This window comes from Lepidochelys olivacea (assembly GCF_965140295.1).
Source record: "Lepidochelys olivacea isolate rLepOli2 genome assembly, chromosome: 1".
Classification (NCBI taxonomy): domain Eukaryota; kingdom Metazoa; phylum Chordata; order Testudines; family Cheloniidae; genus Lepidochelys; species Lepidochelys olivacea.
In genome coordinates, this window is record NC_140411.1 from 118,445,143 (window position 1) to 118,466,162 (window position 21,020).

Sequence of the window (21,020 nt, forward strand, 5' to 3'; positions counted from 1 at the left end):
TTGGCATGGTGGAGACTTTGACTAAAAAAGCCAGTATAACTCATTAGATATTCAACAAAGTGTCCTGATGTTATTAGAGATGGACGTGAGCCACCATGTTCAGATCTGGACTTTCCCAAAGTTTGGCTTATTTGAATCTAGGATTTTAGTTCAAGCTACGAAAAAGATGGGGCAGCTATAATGTTTGGACCTGGACTCAAACTTTTCCAAAGTTAAGGGATTATCTGATCTAGGGATTTGGTTTAAATCTATCCCAAGTTATTATATACAATTGTCTTTTTTGTTTCATACAACAAAGTGGGATTTTGTTTTTGGCTTTTTAGAAATTTCATTCATTGTTTATTCAGTGCCAGTACAAAAGACAAGATCCATTCTTCTGTTAATAATTGTGCCAATGCCTCTGTAATATTAAGGAAGATTAATACTTTCTGTGCATATAATGGAAAAATATGAATAGGACTTAAGTTTCATCAAATCTTTGTATGCATTTAACATAGATGATATGCTTCATTCTAAACTTCTGAATACTCTTTTGAATTGTGAACAGAAAGAAGAAGTGTTCTTTTTCCCCAGTGGTACTTGCCAAATTTTATGGATCAGATCAGAACATATGTGTATGTGTGTATATATATATATATATATATATATACACACATACACACACACACACACACACCCTCATCCAGAAAAGAATGTCACCATTTGCTTAACTTTAAGCATGTGAGGGAGCTTGTGAGGGATTACTCATGAGCTCAATTTAAGCACATGCTTAAGTGCTTTGCTGGATCATAGCCATAGGACAGAATATAGAATTATGAGATACTATAAATATTCACACACATTTCACTGATGGTAAGTTAAGTTAACGTACACCTCTCTTCCAGCAGATACTGTAGACATTTACTATTGTGCCATTCAGTGGCTTCAGGCAAACAACCTTCAATCTGAGTGTTCAAGTACTGATTCTACACAGAACTTCTAAAAACCTTTACACTGTGCTTAGAACTGGCATCAGAATTAGTTCAAAGGTCCCAAGATAAACATTGTAATTATGGTTCATATAAGAACTTTGCTATTTTCTCCAGAATGGGGGGTTTGGGGCTTTGTGGAAATGTCTTACATTTCTTTTCTCTGCTGCCCATTTAACTGATGGCCTTGATGCGGCGACTGCTCCTTCCTCCTCTTCTGATTCATATCCCTGTATTTCTTCTTCAAACACTGCGTCAAACTGGGGCTTTGGCATTAAAGCCGGTCTTCTTATTCTAGCTGTGTGATCCTGCTTGCTTGGGGTTCCCCTCTGATCTGCAAAATCTGACAGTTTCTCTCTTCTATCTAACCGCTCCATCAGAACCATCTCCTGTTGACGACGGTTTGCTCCAAGTGAGCCTGCTCGGAGCTGTGGACTGAACATGACGGAGACCACTGAATCAGAATCACTGCTGTAATCACCTGGACATTAACACAAAAGGGATTGGTATTATTAGAAAAAAAGAGAGTACTTAATATAAGAGAGTATTATTCTGAGGTCATAGATGTTACACTGGAGCTGTAGTGCTTGGGGTAATTACTGTAAAATAATGTACATGTTATTATGAGGGACAATTAAAATAACCTATATTTCTTAAGTAGTGGAGAGACAATGGATTTTTGGCAAATAGTGCATCCTGTATTGGGCTTTGTTCTACCCTTAAACCTTAATAAATGAGCGTACTCTGCTCCATGTTAATAGCTCTCAATGCTGCTATGGTCATATTATCCCATGCAGGAAACTCATTCTTGTAAGTTTTAATGTTCTGCAAGTTATTCAAGCAGATAACCAAACCCATAATTCTGAAGCATTACAAAAAACACAACCTAGACCTGAATGTGATTGATGAAAGGTTTCCAACTGGAACATTACAGGTCACCTGCAATTAGCAAGACCAAAATAACCAGTTGCACCTGAAGGTTTGGCTTCAGGGCTCTTTGATTAACCTGGGTGTGTCAGAGGAAGAGACTTCTCTGAAGTCAAAGTTCCGTAACCGTATTAGAAACGCACCCTTTGGCACCCAAGGCACTTCCATGGTCTCTGGTGCAAAACTTTTGCCTACAACAAGGTGAACTAGCCCTCTTGTCCTATTTATTTAACTAAGAAAATCTTTGTTCTTTCATTAATTACAGACCGTCTGAAGGTGTAAAATAAATTAGCCACACTATTACATAATTACTCATAAAAAATACAGGAACCTTCAAATAAGCAAAAATACATGAAGGGTTATAAAACAGATTATATCCTATTGCAATTAAACACACACATAGTTGTCTCAGAGAAAATGGACAATATGAAGAAAAAAATTTAAACTCTGAAAGAGGACTGGACATAATAAGGTGGCTTATATCTATATCTAGCCAGATGGGGTAATCGGTGCTACAAAGTGTCAGACATATTGGTCATAGAAATATTTACTTGTGTGAAACAGGAGAAAAATGACCACTATTTTGAAATTTGGTTAATTTGTGTTACCATGCTGTTTTGGATACTCAAGCAACCAAAGCCCCAGATCCTCACATGTATTTAGATGCCTAGTCCCATGGGCTCTGTCAAAGTGACTAATTTTCTTTGCATCTCACTGTGTTCTGCTGAAGTTTGTTTTGCCTTCCCTGATTATTACCAGTGGGTAGCACAAGCTTCTGATTATTGTAAACTCCCTGCATAGATTCACTGATGTATCTTTAAAACTATATGCCCTGAGCTAGATTCTCAGCCCAGCCTCAGCTGCTTTGCACCATTCCTGGGGTATGTTCCAAATTCTCCAATGAAATAATAGGAGATTTGCTAATGGCAGCAATAAGGAAAGGTTAGGCCCTAAGAAAGGGATTGCAATAGATTTTCATATCATAGACTGTTGTGCTGAAATATTTAACAGCTTTTTAACAGGGCTGATATCCCTTGACCCAGTGGTGAGCTGGAGCCGGTTCATGCAAACCGGTTGTTAAATTTTGAAGCCGGTTTAGAACCGGTTTAGACTTCGGCGATGGGTCCCTCACTCGCTCCGGATCTTTGTCAGTCCTTCAGTGCCGCTGAAGACTCAGAGCAACTGAAGGACGTGCCACCGAAGTGCCGCCGAAGACCCGGAGCGACTGAAGGAACCGGTTCTTCAGCTTTTAGCAGCTCATCACTGCCTTGACCCATAAATCCTGTTAGTTACCACCTGTTTTATAGCTGTAGTTCAGAAATCTCTTTGGAAATAAATAACTTTGAAGGTTTTGGCTGGGATCTTATCAAGGGCTCCTTACTGTGTTATGCACCCAATGTATGCACAACCTGAAGTGGGTAGTTTGCTTACACGGATCACAAACACTTTCTTTTGTTTCAATAGGAAAAAAGAAATGGAACAGAGTAAATCATTTTGCACATGCAGGAAACAAGCAACATTTGGCTTTTCACTATTTTTCCTACAAAGGTGATTTAAAAAATAGTGTCATTCACTGCCAGATTTTTAATTTTGGCAAAACTGAATAGCCGTTTTCAACAAAAGTGTGTTTCAGGAGTCCATATGTAAACAAAAAGCGGAAAGGTGTCTAGTGGCGCATGATCTAACAGGTAGGATAATGGACAGAGAGTTAACAGACCTAGGTTCCATGCCTAGCTCCAACACTGGCCGGCTGTGTGACCTTGACAAGTCACATCACTGCTCTTGACCTCTGTTTCTCCTCCCACCCAGCGTCTGTCTTGTCTACTTAAATTGTAAGCTGTTCAGAGTAGAACTGCATCTTACTCTGTGTATGTAGAATACATGCTACAAGAGGGTCTGATCTGCTACTGTCATACCAAGAAGAAGAAGAAGAAGAAAAATGTATATCACAGTGGAGATGAGGGAAGAGACAATAGACACTTTGGGGCAGATTGTGTCTGAACCCCCAGGTGTCTTCCTGGCTCTTGAGGCAACTACAATGGACTCTGGGAAATATAAGGGGAGCCAAAAGACATTCTAGTTTTCCATCATTTAGGGAAGACAGGGAACGGTGCCCTCTACGTTTCTGAAGGTTGGATCCTCTGGCCTGGAGGGCTGTAGATGTTGGTAACTTGATGTAAGCGAGAAAACTGTTTAGGCAAAAATTGTAACTTGCTAAAATTCAGTTTTAGTCACTAGAAAGTGTGTTATGTTTTGTTTGTCACCTCACCTGTCTCTTTCTCCTGCTTAGTATTATTTAACTCTTTGTTGCTTATTAATAAACTTATTCTTAGTTTTATTATAAACCATCTCAGTGCTGTTATATTGAAGTAAAGAGCGAACCAGCAGGCTAGTCCCATGAGAGGGAACTTGAAAACTGGGATTCAGTGATTGTTACCTTGCAAGGCAAGGATCAGACTAGCAGAATCTTGAGGAGTTTGCTGGATAGACTGGTGTAGCAGGAACCTGACCGACAATCTAAACTCCAGCAAAGTTCGCCCTGGCTGAGGCGAAGGGGTAACACAGTGGCTTATTGGTTCTGGGTGTCCTGAGCAGATGACCACAGTTGGTGCCATGTAAACACCATGGAGAGACAGATAGGTGAAGGCGATGTGACTCATTTAAAGAAACTTTGGATTTCTTAGGGGGATATTGTTGTAAAATTCATGGAACAAATTCTCTGTTTTCCACTGTATCCTTTTGGAGAGGTATGCAGAGTAAAGCGTGTTTGTTACCTGTAGAAGCATCATGCCTTGCTTTTCGTCTCGCTGTATGATGAGTACCATACGGTAAAGTGAAGAAACGCAAATTTTGGGTGCTAGCCTGTGAACAAAGACAGAAAAGCATACAGTATATTTAATTGTGCCAGCCTGGATTCAGAAGCAGAACCAGTTCAGCATGCAGGACATTCCAAGCTGTGCCTTTCCACTGTTTAAACTATATGGGCCAAATTCAGTCTGAGATAAATGGGGCAAGTTCCCAAGGAAGACTCTGGATTTAATTCGATGAAAAGGCAGTATAACAATAGAGGCACTGTTCTGGCATTCAATGATGGGCCAAACCAATGTAATTTACACACCAAGGGACTGGAAATCTGGGTTGTTACAAGAATAGCAACTAGCAGCAGGATGGAAACAAAGGGTAGTGGTTATTTGGGCTTTGCTGCATTTTGTGCTACACCTACACAGATGTGCAACAACAGTGTGAAACCAGTGTAAGTGGATTTACACTTATACCTTCCACACCCTCAGAGCCTGATTCTGAATCCATTTACACTGAGTTTACACCAGTGCAAACAGGATCAAAATCTGACCCTTGGGGTATGATCCAAAGCCAGCTGAAGTCAATGGAAAGACTCCCATTGACTTAAAAGGGCTTTGCCTTAGACCCAAGGTGTGTGTTTCATTTGGTTTGTACCCACAGTGAATGGCAAAGTTAGTGCAAGTTACAGTGCTTTACCTCTTACAACCAATTACACTGTGTTCTGACTAGCATACAGGTGACATGTCACGGACGTTATTGTTGAATATAGCTCGTTGTTTCCAGGTGCTTTCCTCTTCTGATGCTCTGTGGGAAATATTCATTCCAATTATTGCAAAAGTAAGTTAAAATTGGCTGGGTTTTGTACGTCCAGAGGCAGGCAGGTATCTTTATGCCCTGATCACACAAATTGTAGCTTGCATAACAATTACCGGTTTCCCCCAAGAAAAGCTGTTTCCTTTCCTCACACTCTGCCTCAGGCTGTTCTGGCGCCGGATGAGAATTTCTTTGGCTTGTTTCTCGCTTGTTTCTGTTGGCAGGTTGTGTCTGTTATACGACAGGGTCTGAAATAGAAAATACATGTATTTGACTCTCTTCCCTATGCACACTTGCCGCATTGGCTCAAGCAGCGCAGTCCAGTCAAGCATGCGACTGGGAGCAAGGAACTTCTCTTGTGTGCTGTTCCTGGCTCCGCCACAGACTTGCTGTGAAATCTTGCACAACTTCTCTGGGACAGATCCTGGCCTTCAGTATGGCCCCCTTGTAGCACTCCAGTCCCTCCCTACCTGTGCAGTGGTGAATTCCCTGGTGGTGAACAGCCAGCAAAGCGCAGCTCTACATGATCCTTACCCACATGTCACATCCTACAGAGCTGTAGCTGGGCCCAGGAGGAAAGGATTGCATAAACTGGAGGACCCTTAGGAATTAAGGAAGTCCAAAGATGGGGACCTTTGCTTCCCACTCCGTTCCTGCACCAGATAGGTCTCAGTCAGAACCAAGGACTGACCCCTCTGTTTCTTAGGCCTGGTCTACACTAGAAAGGCAGCACATCCTGGCATTTTGTGTCCTACCGACAAAAGTTTCCATTTAGCCAGCAGCGATTCCCCATCTCTGAGCAGCATACATCCTCTGCCAGATTAGTTCTATCCGTGCAATTCAAGGGTGGATTCTACCACACTGGTAGAAGCTATAATGCCACAATGCAACATTACCTTCAGCAGTGTCTGGTAAAAGTTTAGTCACTGATTCTCTATTATCTTGGGTAACCATTTACACCTATCCAAAGTGAGTGTAGGGTGGATGTTAAACTCTTTGGGCCTAATTCTCAGCTACACCGAAGCTGCTTTACACCACGCTGACATTGTAAAAGAGCCTTAAAGTGGGCATTCGTTTAATGTATACTCACTTTAAGGCTCTTTAACACTGCTAGAGTGGTATAAAGTGGCTTTAGTGTAAATGAGAATCAGGCCCTTCCATTTTAACTTGACAGAAATTTACAATCACTGTGCGCTGGTGAATATGGCTGCAAATGGTGCAAGGCTGTAGAGAATCAGGCCCTCAACCTGTGAAATGAGAGTAAAAGTTATCTACCTCATAGGGGTATCGTGAGGGAAAATTCACTGATTTTTGTACAGCAATTTGAAGATTTAGGACCTGATCTCAAGCCCATTTATACTGGATTCACACTGATGCAATTCCAGTGACATTCCAGAGCATAGTTAGGCCCTCAGAGTTCAAGATAAGTGGGTAGTAGTGTTATTAAAATCCTTCATTTCCAAAAGAAGATACGGTTTCAAATACCACATAGCATGCTATAATGCAGCACTAGTAGATCTTAAGGTAACTGATTTTGCAGACACAGGGTTCACGTCAGTAATGTATAGGACAGATGCATATGGAACTTGCTAGTAAGATAAGAAATACCTTTCATAAGGGCAATTGGCTACAATTCAGACAATTTTAAAGAAGACTGTAACATGAACAATGACCTGTTATAAAATGATTATTCTTCATATGTTACTTTAGTCAGAACAGTTGATCAACATAATTTCAGGGTTACCCAAGTGTACCTGCTAGCACACTTTGCCATAGGAGAGCATGGCAGTGCTCAGCATTATGCTTGGTTGGTTAGTGATGCATTGGACTGGGTTACACTGATGTTGCACCTTTGACCAGCATCACACTGTATTTTTCACAGGATACCAAAGTCACGTCCATTTTTTTCAAAATAAATCCTTGCTGAGGCCCAGCTCACAGAAAAGCTTACAAGATGAGGCTCTGGGTGGGAGGGAGTTCTTCCCCTATCATCCTATCTTGAGGGATCTTTGTCTCCCACACAGAACAAGCCATGAGACCTACCTCCCAAATCTGGCAAATCTACGTAGGTCCTGTGCCTCCACAACAGTGCTGGCCCCTAATGGCCCTGCTGCTCCTTCACGGGGCAGGGCCATTGAGATTAGAATAATATCAGTTTTAAACCTACTCTGCAGATGGTTTGCTTTAAAAAAGAAAAATGTAACGGCTGCACATGTTCAGGTAAATACCATGACTCCTAAATTCCATATCAGCTCCATCTCCTCAGTTGCCATGAAAATACTCGACAAGTCTGCTGTTGCAGTCACAGGGTCACAGCTTGTGTGTGACTGGAGAAAGAGAGGGCTTGGAAAGTTAAACTAGATAAACTAGGTGTTGGGCAATATCAGAAAGGAGAACATTCCTGAGTCACCGAGATCTTTACAGATAGGGAAGCCTGACCTCTAGAGCTAGTTTCTGGATTTTCTTGTCCTGTTACATTGTAGATCAGACATCAGGGTGAAAAGCTAGAAGGCAAACTCCCTTTTACTTTTTGGTACTGTGAGATCTGAGCGCAATGGGCCAGATCCTCAGCTGATGTAAATCAGAGCTCCTCCATTGAAATCCAATTGACACCAGCTGAGGATCTGGCTCAGTATTTCCCATAAACACAGTTTCATAGTTCAGCTGAGAAGAACAATACTATCTTTGCAGCTACCATTGGTTGTTGCTATCATGGCGAGGAGGGTACACATGATCTTTTGATCTACAAGTACAGAGCTTTGTTACAAGAGTCGCTTACACACCCTTTGTCGTACTTGATACAGACTGTGTGTCAGCATATCTCGCATGGACTCCACCTCTTCAGAGGAAAGCTTATGCATTGTTTGATTTCTATAGCTTCTGTAAATAGAAGGAAAAGGTAAACATTATAGTAATTTGTACAAATCACACAGGAATTATCTTTCCTATAAAATTATTTATTTTCATATGTTATTATTTCTAGAGCACTGCAGGTGGGAATGGCAATTTTGTAGCCAATGATACTAAGGAATCAATGAAAGCTAAAAAAAGAGAAAACTTCCTAGTTTGTTTTGTTTTGTTTTTTAAAATGTTTGCACTTTGCATCATCTTTTGAAGAAAGAACATAAGAATGGCCATACTGGGTAAGACCAAAGGTCCATCTAGCCCAGTATCCTGTCTGCTGACAGTGGCCAATGCCAGTGTCCCAGAGGGAATGAACAGAACAGGTGATCCATCCCCTGTTGTCCCGGCAAACAGAGGCTAGGGACGCCATCCCTGCCCATCCTGGCTAATAGCCATTGATGGACCTATCCTCCATGAACTTATCTAGTTCTTTTTTTAACCCTGTTATAGTCTTGGCCTTAACAACATCCTCTGGCAAGGAGTTCCACAGACTGACTTGTGCATTCTGTGAAAAAATACTTCCTTTTGTTTTAAATTTGCTGCCTATTAATTTCATTTGGTGGCCCCTAGTTCTTGTGTTATGAAAAGGAGTAAATAACACTTCCTTATTTACTTTCTCCACACCAGTCATGATTTTATAAATCCCTATCATATCCCCCCTTAGTCTCCTCTTTTCCAAGCTGAAAAGTCCCAGTCTTATCTCTCCTCATATGGCAGCCATTCCATACCCCTAATAATTTTTGTTGCCCTTTTCTGAACCTTTTCCAATTCCAATATATCTTTGAGATGGGTGACCACATCTGCACACAGTATTCAAGATGTGGGTGTACCATGGATTTATATAGAGGCAATATGATATTTTCTGTCTTATTACCCATCCCTTTCTTAATGATGCCCAACATTCTGTTTCCTTTTTGACTCCCACTGTATACTGAGTGGGTGTTTTCAGAAAACTATCCTCAATGACTCCAAGAGCTCTTTCTTGAGTGGAAACAGCTAAGTTAGACCCCATCATTTTATATGTATAGTTGGGATTATGTTATCCAAATGAGCATTACTTTGCATTATCAACATTGAATTTCATCTGCCATTTTGTTGCCCAGTCACCCAGTTTTGAGCGATCCTTTTGTAGCTCTTCACAGTCTTTCTGGGACTTAACTATCTTGAGTAGTTTTGTATCCTCTGCAAATTTTGCAACCTCACTGTTTACCCCTTTTTCCAGATCATTTATGAATATGTTGAATAGGACTGGGCCCCTACAACCCCTGGGGAACACCACTATTTACCTCTCTCCATTCTGAAAACTAACCATTTATTCCTACCCCTTTGTTTCCTATCTTTTAGCCAGTTATCAATCCATAAGAGGACCTTCCCTGTTATCCCATGATAGCTTACCTTGCTTAAGAGCCTTTGGTGAGGGACTTTGTCAAAGGTTTTCTGAAAATCTAAGTACCCTATATCCACTGGATCCTTGTCCACATGTTTGATGACCCCCTCAAAGAACTCTGGTAGATTGGTGAGGCATGATTTCCCCTTTACAAAAACCATGTTGACTCTTCCCCAACAAATTATGTTCATCTATGTGTCTGATAGTTTTGTTCTTTACTATAGTTTCAAGCAGTTTGCCCAGTTGAAAACTAAAACATCTATTAACATATTGTGAAGATACAAGCTGCCATTCAGTTTACAATAGAAGCCAACCTTTTCTTTTTTAAGAATTAACAGGGAAAGTCACCTTCCACACAGTAGGGTCTTGGAGGAAAGTGTTAAATCAGTGATTGAGGGGTGGTGTGGGATGTGGGCAAAAGAGGGTCCATATTTTTAAGGGACCTTTTGGACAGAGTTTCTTTTATACCTTTTTCTTTCTTTGCTCACCACAAACATCTTCCAGTCTCTGAGACCTTGACGTTGTACTGGCTTTAACAACTTTCTGCCAGTGCAAATGGGAAGGGAGCATCATACTCTTAATCCAAAGGAAACCAAGAGATAAAAAGGACAGTCCCATAGAATTGGAGAAAGTTCAGAATTTGTCAAGGGGAATGTCACAGCCCAGAAAACTTGGCTGGCAGGTCTAGAGAATTTATACAGTTATCTTGTAACGGGGTACAGTCATCATGACAAATCCCAATGGGATCCTTGCAGAGAGAGATCGGGATCCTCTCTCCTTGCAGACAGAGCACAACCCAGATTGATCTCTGGCTAGGTGCTTAAGGTGATCAGGCTGATTTTCAGTTTATGAACATCACTGACAATCTTATAGCGCCACCAAAGTTTTTGATACCCATGTGATTGTGGCTGAGTATCAGCATTCCTTGATATGCACCCATTGGGATTGTTAGTCTTCCATTCCAATAATACATCCCTACCAAGAAAGCTGCCAAAACCAAACCAGTGCTGATAGAGGTGGTTGCTGGGTTCAGCTATGAATATCCTCATTTCTGATCTTGTCCTACCATTTGATATGGAGCAACTGACAAATATGACAAAAATCAAAACCATCAATCCTGTGTTCTTGTGCTCATGTTTCACTTCAGTACAACAGAGCTAGTATAACTGATTCTATAGATCTGCAGCTTCATAGTAAGCTGGATGTCATGATGGATACAGTGATCTCACTCAACTGAAGCTGAAAGAACGTGCCTAAGGCAATAACTCTTCCATTTTTATGAATTAGCGTAAAAATTGTTTACAGTCATTTGTAAGTACCTGTCCTTCTTGCGAAAGAAATGATGGAAGCTGGTTGATCTGAAATGTTAACTGGATTTGCCAGGTCAATCTCTGTGAGAGCTTAGTCATATATCAAAGAGGAGAATGGAAAAAGGGATAAAGGGGCATGACCATCACGGGTGAACCATAGTCAAAGTTCACTTCATTGTTCCCACTTGTTTTCTTTTTCTTCACTTCCTTTTATATTTATTTGTCCCTCTTTTCCCTCATATTAAGTGATGTAATTGTGGTAAATGGCTTGATTAAAGGAGGGTTTCCTTTAATTACATTCTGAAAGGATTATGCATTCAGTTTCCCTTACATTAGGGAAAGAATACAGCCTTTAATATCAAAAAGAAGCTGTGTCTAGAATAAACTAAAAATTGTTATATGATTCATGACTTGGGCCAGAGCACTGATGTTCAGATATGGATTAGTTTAGGCTAGGGCTTGGGGTTCAGGTTCAATGCAGAATCCAGGCCAAGGTATGGTGGCCAGGGCTGGCCTTACCATGAGGCAAACTGAGGCAGCCACCTCAGGTGCCAGACTGGGGTGGGGGTGGGGGAGCGCCCCTAGGACCCAGAGTGTAGAAAATTGTGTCTGCTGCTGGTGCATATGTATTCTCTCTGCTCTAGATGCACAGAGATGGTGGAGTGCTGTGCTGGAGGAAGGAGGGCACAAGAGACAGAACAGGCAGGCAGGAGAAAAGGTGAGAGGGAATAACAAAGCAGCAGGAGCTGCAGGGAGAGAGAGAGAGGGGAGGAGGAGCCTCTTATGTACCTCTCTAGCACCCCCAGGAGCCTGGACTGATTTACACCAGCTTCTAAGGGAGCTTCCTGTTTCCTGCTGTTTCCCTGAACCCACTTGAGGAGAACAGGCAGTCAACTGAAGTAGTAGGAGCCAGTTAGGCCCTTAAGATGCTGATATCTTCCCTCACTCAGGCCCTGCTACCAGCCTGCTTATTTGTCCCCTTCAATTGAGTGTTGAGAGCCACTATAGCTGGCAGGGAACAGCAGTCATGAGTGAAAGAAGAAAATGCCCCTATGGGACAGCATTCAGAAAAAGAAAGAAAGCAAAGGAAGCTTTTCTATCTAAACAGAAACGAGCTCTCCTGAGATACATAGACACAAATGTTCACGGTGAGCCTTCCGGCCCGAGTGAGGATCTGAGTGGTGATCTTCCAGTTAGTCAGGGTGCAGGTGACCTGGCAGCTACTGCAGCATCCATCTCTCCATCTCAAATGGAGGTAACCCTGCACATTCCTGAAGAAAAGTGAAGATCAGAGAAGAGAGTGTGGTGGAGGTGCAAGAAACAGCTGCTACTGAGTTTAATTCCTTAAGTCTAGATGATCCAGGACTTTGGACCCACTTGAGCAGTAGCCTGAGGGCCTTCCTTATACAGCATGGGCCACAGCAAATGAAAAACTTTATGTTCCCCAAAGACAATGAAAATAGAGGTTTCCATCCAACACATTACTGGCGTGAAATCCCCAATGGTGACAAAGTGGAGAGGCCATGGCTTATGTACTCAAAAACCCAGAATGCTGCATACTGTTTTTTGTTGCAAACTCTTCCAGTCTAATGTTCCAGCCACATTGGGTTCTACAGGAACAAAAGGACTGGAAAAATCTGGCTAGAAGTCTGGCATGCCATGAGAAGGCAGCAAATCACCAGAGAGCATTCCAGAGCTGGAAAGAGCTTGAGATGAGACTAATGTTAAAGGCCACCATAGATGATCAGCATCAAGAGAAGATTGCATCAGAGTCTCTTTACTGGCAAAACTGGAAAAGGCTCATTGCCATTGTGAGAATGCTTGCTACCCCAAACCTAGCACTGCGTGGTACTTCAGGTCAGCTGTATGTGCCAAACAATGGAAACTTCCTTAAAATTGTGGAGCTGATGGCTGAGTTTGATGCTGTACTCCAGGAGTATCTAAGGAGAGTCACCACCCAAGAAACGTACACACACCACTACCTTGGAAAAACAATTCAAAATGCAGTTACTGGCAACCAAAGTCAAACAGAAGATTGTGGCAGATCTGAAGTCAGCAAGATATTACTCTGTTATTCTGGGCTGTACACCTGACATCAGCCATACGGAACAAATGACTTTAATGGTGCATTTTGTAACAGCAACAGAACCTAGTGAAAATGTTCCTGCAACAGTGACTATCAGAGAGCATTTTCTAAAGTTTATGGACTTTGATGATACTACAGGAGCTGATATGACAAATGTGCTTCTTAAAAAGCTGGAAGATACGGGAATTGCGGTAGCTAACATGAGAGGTCAGGGCTATGATAATGGTGCCAACATGAGAGGAAAGAACAGAGGCGTGCAGACATGGATCCGAAAGTTAAATCCTCGAGCTTTTTTTGTCCCATGCAGTTCTCATTCATTGAACTTGGTGGTCAGTAATCCAGCATCAACTTCTAGTGAGGCTGCTGAATTACTTAATGTAATTCAAAGCATCTATGTATTTTTCTCTGCATCAACTCATCAATGACAAATTTTGAAGCAATATCTGGAACCATCCTCTCTGACACTGAAACCACTGAATACCACACGATGGGAAAGCCGAGTGGAGGCGATAAAGCCTATCAAACACCAAATTGGGAAGATAGATGATGCCATAGTTGCCATGATGGAGGATAATGCTACAACAGGAACTGTTCATGGGAGAAGGAAATGGAATCACCAGAAACATACATAACTTCAAATTTCTGTGTGGCCAGCATGTCCTGCAGTGGCTCCTGGGGGTGGGGTGGAACAGGCGGCTCAGCCGTGCACTGCCCTCACCTGCCGGTACCACCCTTGCAGTTCCCATTGGTCGTGGTTCCCTGTTCCCGGCAAATGGGAGCTGTGGGGGGCGGTGCCTGCGGGCGAGGGAAGTGCATGGAGCCTTCTGCCCCGCCCCCCCAGGGGCTGCAGGGATGGGGTGCTGGCTGCTTCTGGGAGCACAGGGCCAGGGCAGGCAGGGAGCCTGCCTTAGCTCTGCTGCACCATGGGGGTGGCAATCCCACGGGCCAGATTAAAAGCCCTAACAGGCTGGATCCAGCCTGCGGGCCATAGTTTGCCTTCCCCTGATTTAAGGCCTGATGTTCCATCTACATCTGCATGCAGCGGAGAGCCAGATTAGGTTGATCTGGAGTCGGGAAAGTAGCAGCATGAAGTGATTTCTACATGATACCATTCTTCTCAATACTTTCCCCAATCCTTTTCCCAATTCTGTGATATAAAATCCCTCTGCAGATGCACCACAGGCTTCTGGTTCCATAGGTCTAGGGAGGGCGGGCCTGGACAAAAAGGGGGCAGAGAAGCAGCTACTCTTTGTGGAATCAGCCATGAGGCGATTGTACTGTATAAGACTTCAGTTGTCAAACTATGTTTCATGGACCATTGGTGATGTGATGACCACTTGTCAGTGGTCTGCAGAGAGTTTAAAAGCAGCACTTCAAAAAAAACATTAGCAATTTAAATGGTCACTGGATGAAGCCACAAGTCACTGGCCCATCTCCCCAATTCAGAGCTCTAATGTGTGCATTTTTAAGGCTCTAGACAAGGGGCTAGGCTAAATGTGTCTTATTCATTTATTAAACTAGACTATTTAAATGGTTACGTTTTTTAAAATGTGGCTTTTTCTATAAATGTTGCATTATTTTTATGGCTGACTTTTTCCTTTTCTAACTTGCCATTTTTTACCTGTGATATACTTTTGATCACTACATACAGACAACAGTTAGTCTCAACAACTGGCCATTTCCTAGAGATGAGCCACTTTGGATTTCTAACACATTTGAATTTTGGCAGTTTTCAGATTCAAATGCCTGAACCCAAACCTATCCCTATGGCTTTAGATTCAGGTTGGATGCAAAACCAGATAAGGCCTAGTTTCTGGTTGTGCTTTGAGGAAGGTGGGAATTTTGCAGTTGCAACGAATGGTGGCAATTTTGTGAAATTAGCTGTAATTGACCATCAGGGCCAGTCCACAACACTTTGGCACCTGAGACGGGAAACTCAAATGACGCCCTCATCCCCCATCGCTTGGGCCAAAACTTTGAAAGATCTCAATTCTGCTTTCTTCCTGTTCTACTCTTCTCATGGTACTGCTCTGCTACCTACCCCAATAAAGGAGAACTAATAACTTAAAATGCCTTATTCAAAAATTTTAAGTAACATTTAACTTTCAAATGCCTGAACAGCAAATGTAAATTTTCTTGTCTGCATAGTAAACATTGATTATTCAAACAGATAAAAATGCCAAAGTACTGCTTTCTGTGCCTTCTTGGCTGCAAAGATTTGAACTGCTTTCTGAAGGTCCACAGTCTGGGCCAGCTCACGCTCTGTTGAGATGGTTGCAAGGCTGACCAGCCTCTCCTGTGTCATTGTGGAGCGTAGATGTGTTTTTATTAACTTCAGCTTGGAGAAACTGTTCTCCACTGGCAACTGTTACAGGAAGCATTAGAAGTATGCACAGAGCAACAAAAGCTTTTGGAAAGTGGGTGGTCATCTTATTTGTGCGCATATGTTCCAGAACAGCCTTTGGAGATGATCCTGCTGAAATGTAACTTGAAAGGGCTTTCAGTTCATCACCTAAATCACTTGCATCAATATCGCGCATGTTATTGTGTCAACACAGTCTCTAGTGCCCTGCATAATGGTGTAGGTCTTCAGGCATAGTGAGGAGTTTTGGAATATCATAGAACATCCCAAATATACTGCTGTGTTCCTTGAGCTGCATGAAACGTTCTTTACCTGACTGTATTGCACAATCTAGCACCTGGTTAAAGAATTCAACTTTCAATTGTTGTTTGGGGTCTCTTATGGGATTATCCCGTGCCTCATAATCAAAATGTCTTCTTCGGTGACTCTTGTATTCTTGAATGGGTAGGAAAATAGCTTCAGTGTGAAGTTCCTCTGCCAACTTCTGTGCACTCTTCAGAACATTTTGAAATCCCTCATCTGACCGGTAAGCCTGTAGGTATGACTTTACTTTGTCCAGTTGTTCCATTGCTCCAGATATATCAAGGTCAACACCTTGGAGTCTCTTGCTTACATCATTTATTTCAAACAGTATGTCATGCCACAACACTAAGCCACACAGAAATTTGAAGTTATGTATGTTTCTGGTGATTCCATTTCCTTCTCCCATGAACAGTTCCTGTTGTAGCATTATCCTCCATCATGGCAACTATGGCATCATCTATCTTCCCAATTTGGTGTTTGATAGGCTTTGTCGCCTCCACTCGACTTTCCCATTGTGTGGAACTCAGTGGTTTCAGTGTCAGAGAGGATGTTCCCAGATGTTGCTTTAAAATTTGTCATAGATGAATTGATGCAGAGAAAAATACATAGATGCTTTGAATTACATTAAGTAATTCAGCAACCTCACTAGAAGCTGATGCTGGATCACTGACCACCAAGTTCAATGAGCAGCGTGGGGCCAGGGCAGGCAGCCTTCCTTAGCCCCGCTGTGTGCCGCTGCCACCCTGGAGCCACTTGAGGTAAGCGGCGCCAGGCCGAAGCCTGCACCCCGAACGTTTCCTGCACCCTGCCCCCAGCCCTGAGTCCCCTAACCCCCTGCCTTGAGCCCCCTGCCAAACCCTCCTGCACCCCAACCCCCTGCCCATAGCCCCTTCCTGCACACCACACCCCCTCCTGCACCCCAACTCCGTGCCACAGCCCTACATTCATGGCCCTGCATGCAATTTCCCCACCCAGATGTGGCCCTTGGGCCAAAAAGTTTGCCCATCCCTGCTTTAAATCATATCAGTGCTTGTTATCGTTTCGCTCTTTAGGTGACTCAAATAAAATACCCTCAGTTTCAGCTGAACTGAATTAGCAACAGAACAAACATGAAGATTATCTATATTGTTCTAAAGCACAAATAAAAAGCATTCGCTTTGCATGGGATTAGCCATTAATCTGCCATGCTGATAACCTGCTTTCAGATAAAACAAGTTTGACTTGTTACCACTCCCATAAAATCATCTTTATTACCATTCTTTCTCTGATGCTTATTGAAACTTCCTGCATTTTACTTGCAGAGCCCAGTCCAGTTGTTTTATTTGCAAAAACATTCTGAGATTATATCATTTTGGGTGCATAGCAATTGGCTATAACTCTCCGTTGGCCAAAAAAAAAAAAAAAAATCAATCTATTCTGATCACAAATGTACCCAAAATACTGTGCATATTTGTTCTAAAAAAATAGAGCTGGTTAAAAAATAAAAGCCAAATTCCCCCATCCAATTTTTTCCCCATTTTTTATTACATTTTGAACTTTCTGTACTCTCCATCCAGTTCTACTAAGAAGAAAGTAGCATCCTAGTGGGATAGCGCTTGTATAATAGTGTTACTGGCAATGAAAACACTCAGTCTCATTCTGAGCCTGCTTACACCAACGTACATCAAGAAAAACTCCCCTGATGTCCAAAGACTGAGCTCAGAAATAAGCCCATCTTGTCTTGCTTATGATTATATTTAAAGTATATTGTCTAAAATTCAGCCAGAAATGTGGTATCTACAGCATCTGCTTGGATGTGCTTTGCCTTTTGAAATTCCTATTTCTAATGCTTATGTTCTCTAAGCCAGTATAACTAAGTGCTATATATTATTTCAAATATAGATGCTTTGTTTTACAGTCAATGGGCAAATACTTAATGCATAGTCCACCTGTAGGAATCCCACTGACACGAATGGAAGTTCTGAGCCTGAAGCGAATCCAGAAGGCTCAACTGAGATCTGCCCTGATTACCAGAGAGATTTCTTCCCCTCGTCTCTAAAGCGTGAAAACCCCAGATAGCAATGATATGCCCATGCAACTGATCAAAAGGGCTGATGAGAATGATCCCAGCACCCTCCTGCTTCCCAAATCTCTCATCCCCAGCCCTACCCCAAAGCCCGCACCCCCAGCTGGAACCTGCACCCCTTCCCGCACTCGTGCCCCAGCCTTGATCCCCCTCCCGCCTTCCAAACCCCTCTCTCCCAGACCAGAGCCCCCTCCTACACCCCAAACTCCTCATGCCCATTCCAGAGCCCACACCCCCAACCGCACCCTCGCACTTACAGCAACGCCGGCCTATTCAGCCAGACACCAATAATGTTCTAAATGGCCCAGTAGTACATAAAGTAGTCCCGCACCCCCAACCAGAGTCCTCACCCCCTCCCGCATCCCAACCCCAATTTTGTGAGCATTCATGACCCGCCATACAATTTCTATGCCCTGATGTGGCCCTCAGGCCAAAAAGTTTGCCCATCCCTGAGCTAGAGGGTTCCTGGCAGCTGCAGTTCCCCACAACCCCTGAGGGAAGAAGAAGGCAGCGCAGCACGCAAGAAACTCTGAGCAAGCCTGGGACCAAGCATCAGGCTGTTTCTCCCTCTGGATCCTGGGCTCTGTGGGGGGGCAGGGGAGGGAGGGAGATGGGTGTATGGATGGGGTGGGGGGGCACAGCTAGGTCCTGGGACGAAGGGGGTGTGGGTATATGGGCCAGGGAGGCCCTACGGCTGGGCTCTGGGGGAAGTATCTGAGTTGGAGGGGCCCTACAATTGGGCTCTGGGGAGAGGAGGTTTGGGTGTATTGGCTGGGGGGCCCCCGCAGGAGGGCTCTGTGGGGAAGGGGTTGCAGGTGTCTGCACCCCCACACCCCAGTTAGGCTCTGGCAGGTGGGCAAAGGGGCAGATAAACAGGAACTGGGTTGTCATAATGGTTTCTTTAACTCTCTACTCCTGGGGGAATTCTTGTGTGTGTTTGCATTGTTACAAACATACTTGCTGACCGGTATTTTGAAATAAATTACCAAAATAATTGAAACTGGTGTGGTTATGTAGTGTTAGTTTGACAAATAAAATTTTCAGAATTTTAAAATATTGTGTGCATAATTTTAATTTTTTTGGCGCAGAATGCCCCCAGGAGTAACCTGAGTTCTGGCCAAGACTAGAAGCTGAAGTACCAAAATACTACAAGAAAGCCTGTCCTTATAGCATTCTGACCCAGTCTAAAGTCGCAATCTTACAAGAGAGCCTGGTCTCATGAGAACTATACCCAAATTTACAGATCCCAGAATTCTGGTTACTAATCTGAACTGAGGGCCAGACAAACCAATACGCTCCATTCCTTTGTGTTGCTCTCTTTCAACACAAAGCAGCCACAAACCAGAATTTACTGGCCAGTTAAATGAAGCATATGGTTGCTTTGCATCACTGGAGCAGTACAAAGCAATCAGCGAGTACCACTCAGTCTAGATCTGAATCTCCAGGCCTTTTCAGGCATGCCTGATGCTGCTGAAAAACATGGGTAAAGAGGCAGTCTTTTCCCTCTTTGTAAACTCAGAACTATCGCTGAACATTTCCTTTCCTATGTAACATTTGAAGGTCCCAGCACCTAACATTTATTCCTCCCCTCCCAGTACCTTGTTCTTGTCACATTTCTTTTAAAGTCCTTGTCTCCTTCCACTGTTTCTTCATATCCCCCCCCCCCCCCACACACACACACACCCCTTATTCCTCTCTCCCCTGTTTGGTAAGCTGTAATGAAGCTGATACTCACTGGAGAGAAGCTGTCGATTCAGCTGAACTTGTCATCCCATTTTCTGCCATGTCAATGGCCTGTTTGATTTCCATCTTCTTGTATAGAGATACAATGCTGGATTGGGGCTGGTTCCCCCGGATCAGGATTTTCTTTAGATATGTATTGTCAAACTTTTTAAATCTATGAAACAGAAATGAAAAGAAAATGTAAAAAAGAAAGGAGCCTATCTTCCTCTCTGACAACATTCATCAAATATATATTGTGATAGACCCAGGCCGATTGGGCACAGCAGAGTAGCCCTATTGGGATCCAGCAAGTGGGCGGGCAGAAGCCCGCCTACTGCTAAAGGATCCCCCCCAACCTAAGAGGGGGGGTCCACAGGCCCTGAAAACCAAGTGATTTTGGGGGACAACTAATAAAATAACAGGAACAGGAGTGCAGTCAAAGGGTCAAACAAAGGGAACCTGATGGGGAAACTGAGCAGAGAACCCCGGACAGCGCCACTGCTCTGAGAAGGCGTCAAAGGAGTCAGTGGACACCGTCCAGAGGAACTCTGCCTGCATATGTGAACGGACCGAGGATCGGAAATAGGCCCCGCAGTCACAGGAGTCTCCATCAGCCAACGTCCTCTCCCTGGTTTTATAGATGGGCCGTTTTAGCCAGGGCCAGGAGGAGGTTGACCAGGAGGTCCCGTGGCTTTGTGGGGCCATGGATAGGGAGTGCATAGATAAGGAGGTGAGGGGAAAAGTGCAACCAAAAACGTAACAAAATATTAGTGAGGAGCCGGAATAGGGGCTGCAACCTGGAGCACTCCAGGTAAACATGCACCAGGGTCTCCCTCACACTGCAGAAGGGACAGGTGTCTGGGATGGGGGGGGGGGGAAACTAGGCCAAGTACACGCCTGTGCTCACAGCTCTGTGAAGGAGCCGACAACCGACATCCCCGGCGGGCCTCGGGACCAGGGTGGAGTATAGGCTGACCCACAAGGGCTCCTCACCCTCTAGAGATGGCAGGAGGTCCCGCCACTTTGTGTTGGGGTGGGATGTGCGGGTGAGGAAGTGAAGGGTGTGGAGCATGAGCGTGTATAGATGTTTCTTTGGCGCAGTCTGAAAACGAACCGGCTGCAAGTCGTGCAGACGGCTCATGGTGAAGGAGGTGGGGGGGGCTGGTTGGGTCCATGAGGCAAAGGCCTGATGAAAAGGTCCAGAGGGCCTGGGGTGGAGGGTGGGCGGGGCATGCCCTCTCGCAGGGCCTGGTGGAGATAAACCCGACCAGTGGGAGGTAAAGCTGCCCTCACCTCCTGAAGTACGTGTTGGGGAGTACAAGGTCTGGAGAGCCCCATGTGCTGAGCAAGTGTCAGGGGATCCTCCCAGTC

The 21,020-nt window shown here is 43.7% G+C and overlaps 1 protein-coding gene across 1 annotated transcript in view; it reads right to left on the reverse strand.

Annotated features, from left to right (window-relative positions):
• Window positions 1–671: 671 nt before the first annotated feature.
• The window catches only part of SLC9A4 (solute carrier family 9 member A4), a gene marked incomplete at its 5' end in the record, with an annotated part of 53,978 nt that continues 33,629 nt past the window's right edge, over window positions 672–21,020 (reverse strand). Inside the window, 5 exons of the mRNA XM_084613836.1 lie at window positions 672–1,449; window positions 4,670–4,757; window positions 5,627–5,758; window positions 8,294–8,390; window positions 19,663–19,824. Coding sequence (XP_084469962.1) covers window positions 1,073–1,449; window positions 4,670–4,757; window positions 5,627–5,758; window positions 8,294–8,390; window positions 19,663–19,824 — 856 coding nt within the window. The 3' untranslated portion in view covers window positions 672–1,072. The remainder of the gene's footprint in view (window positions 1,450–4,669; window positions 4,758–5,626; window positions 5,759–8,293; window positions 8,391–19,662; window positions 19,825–21,020) is intronic.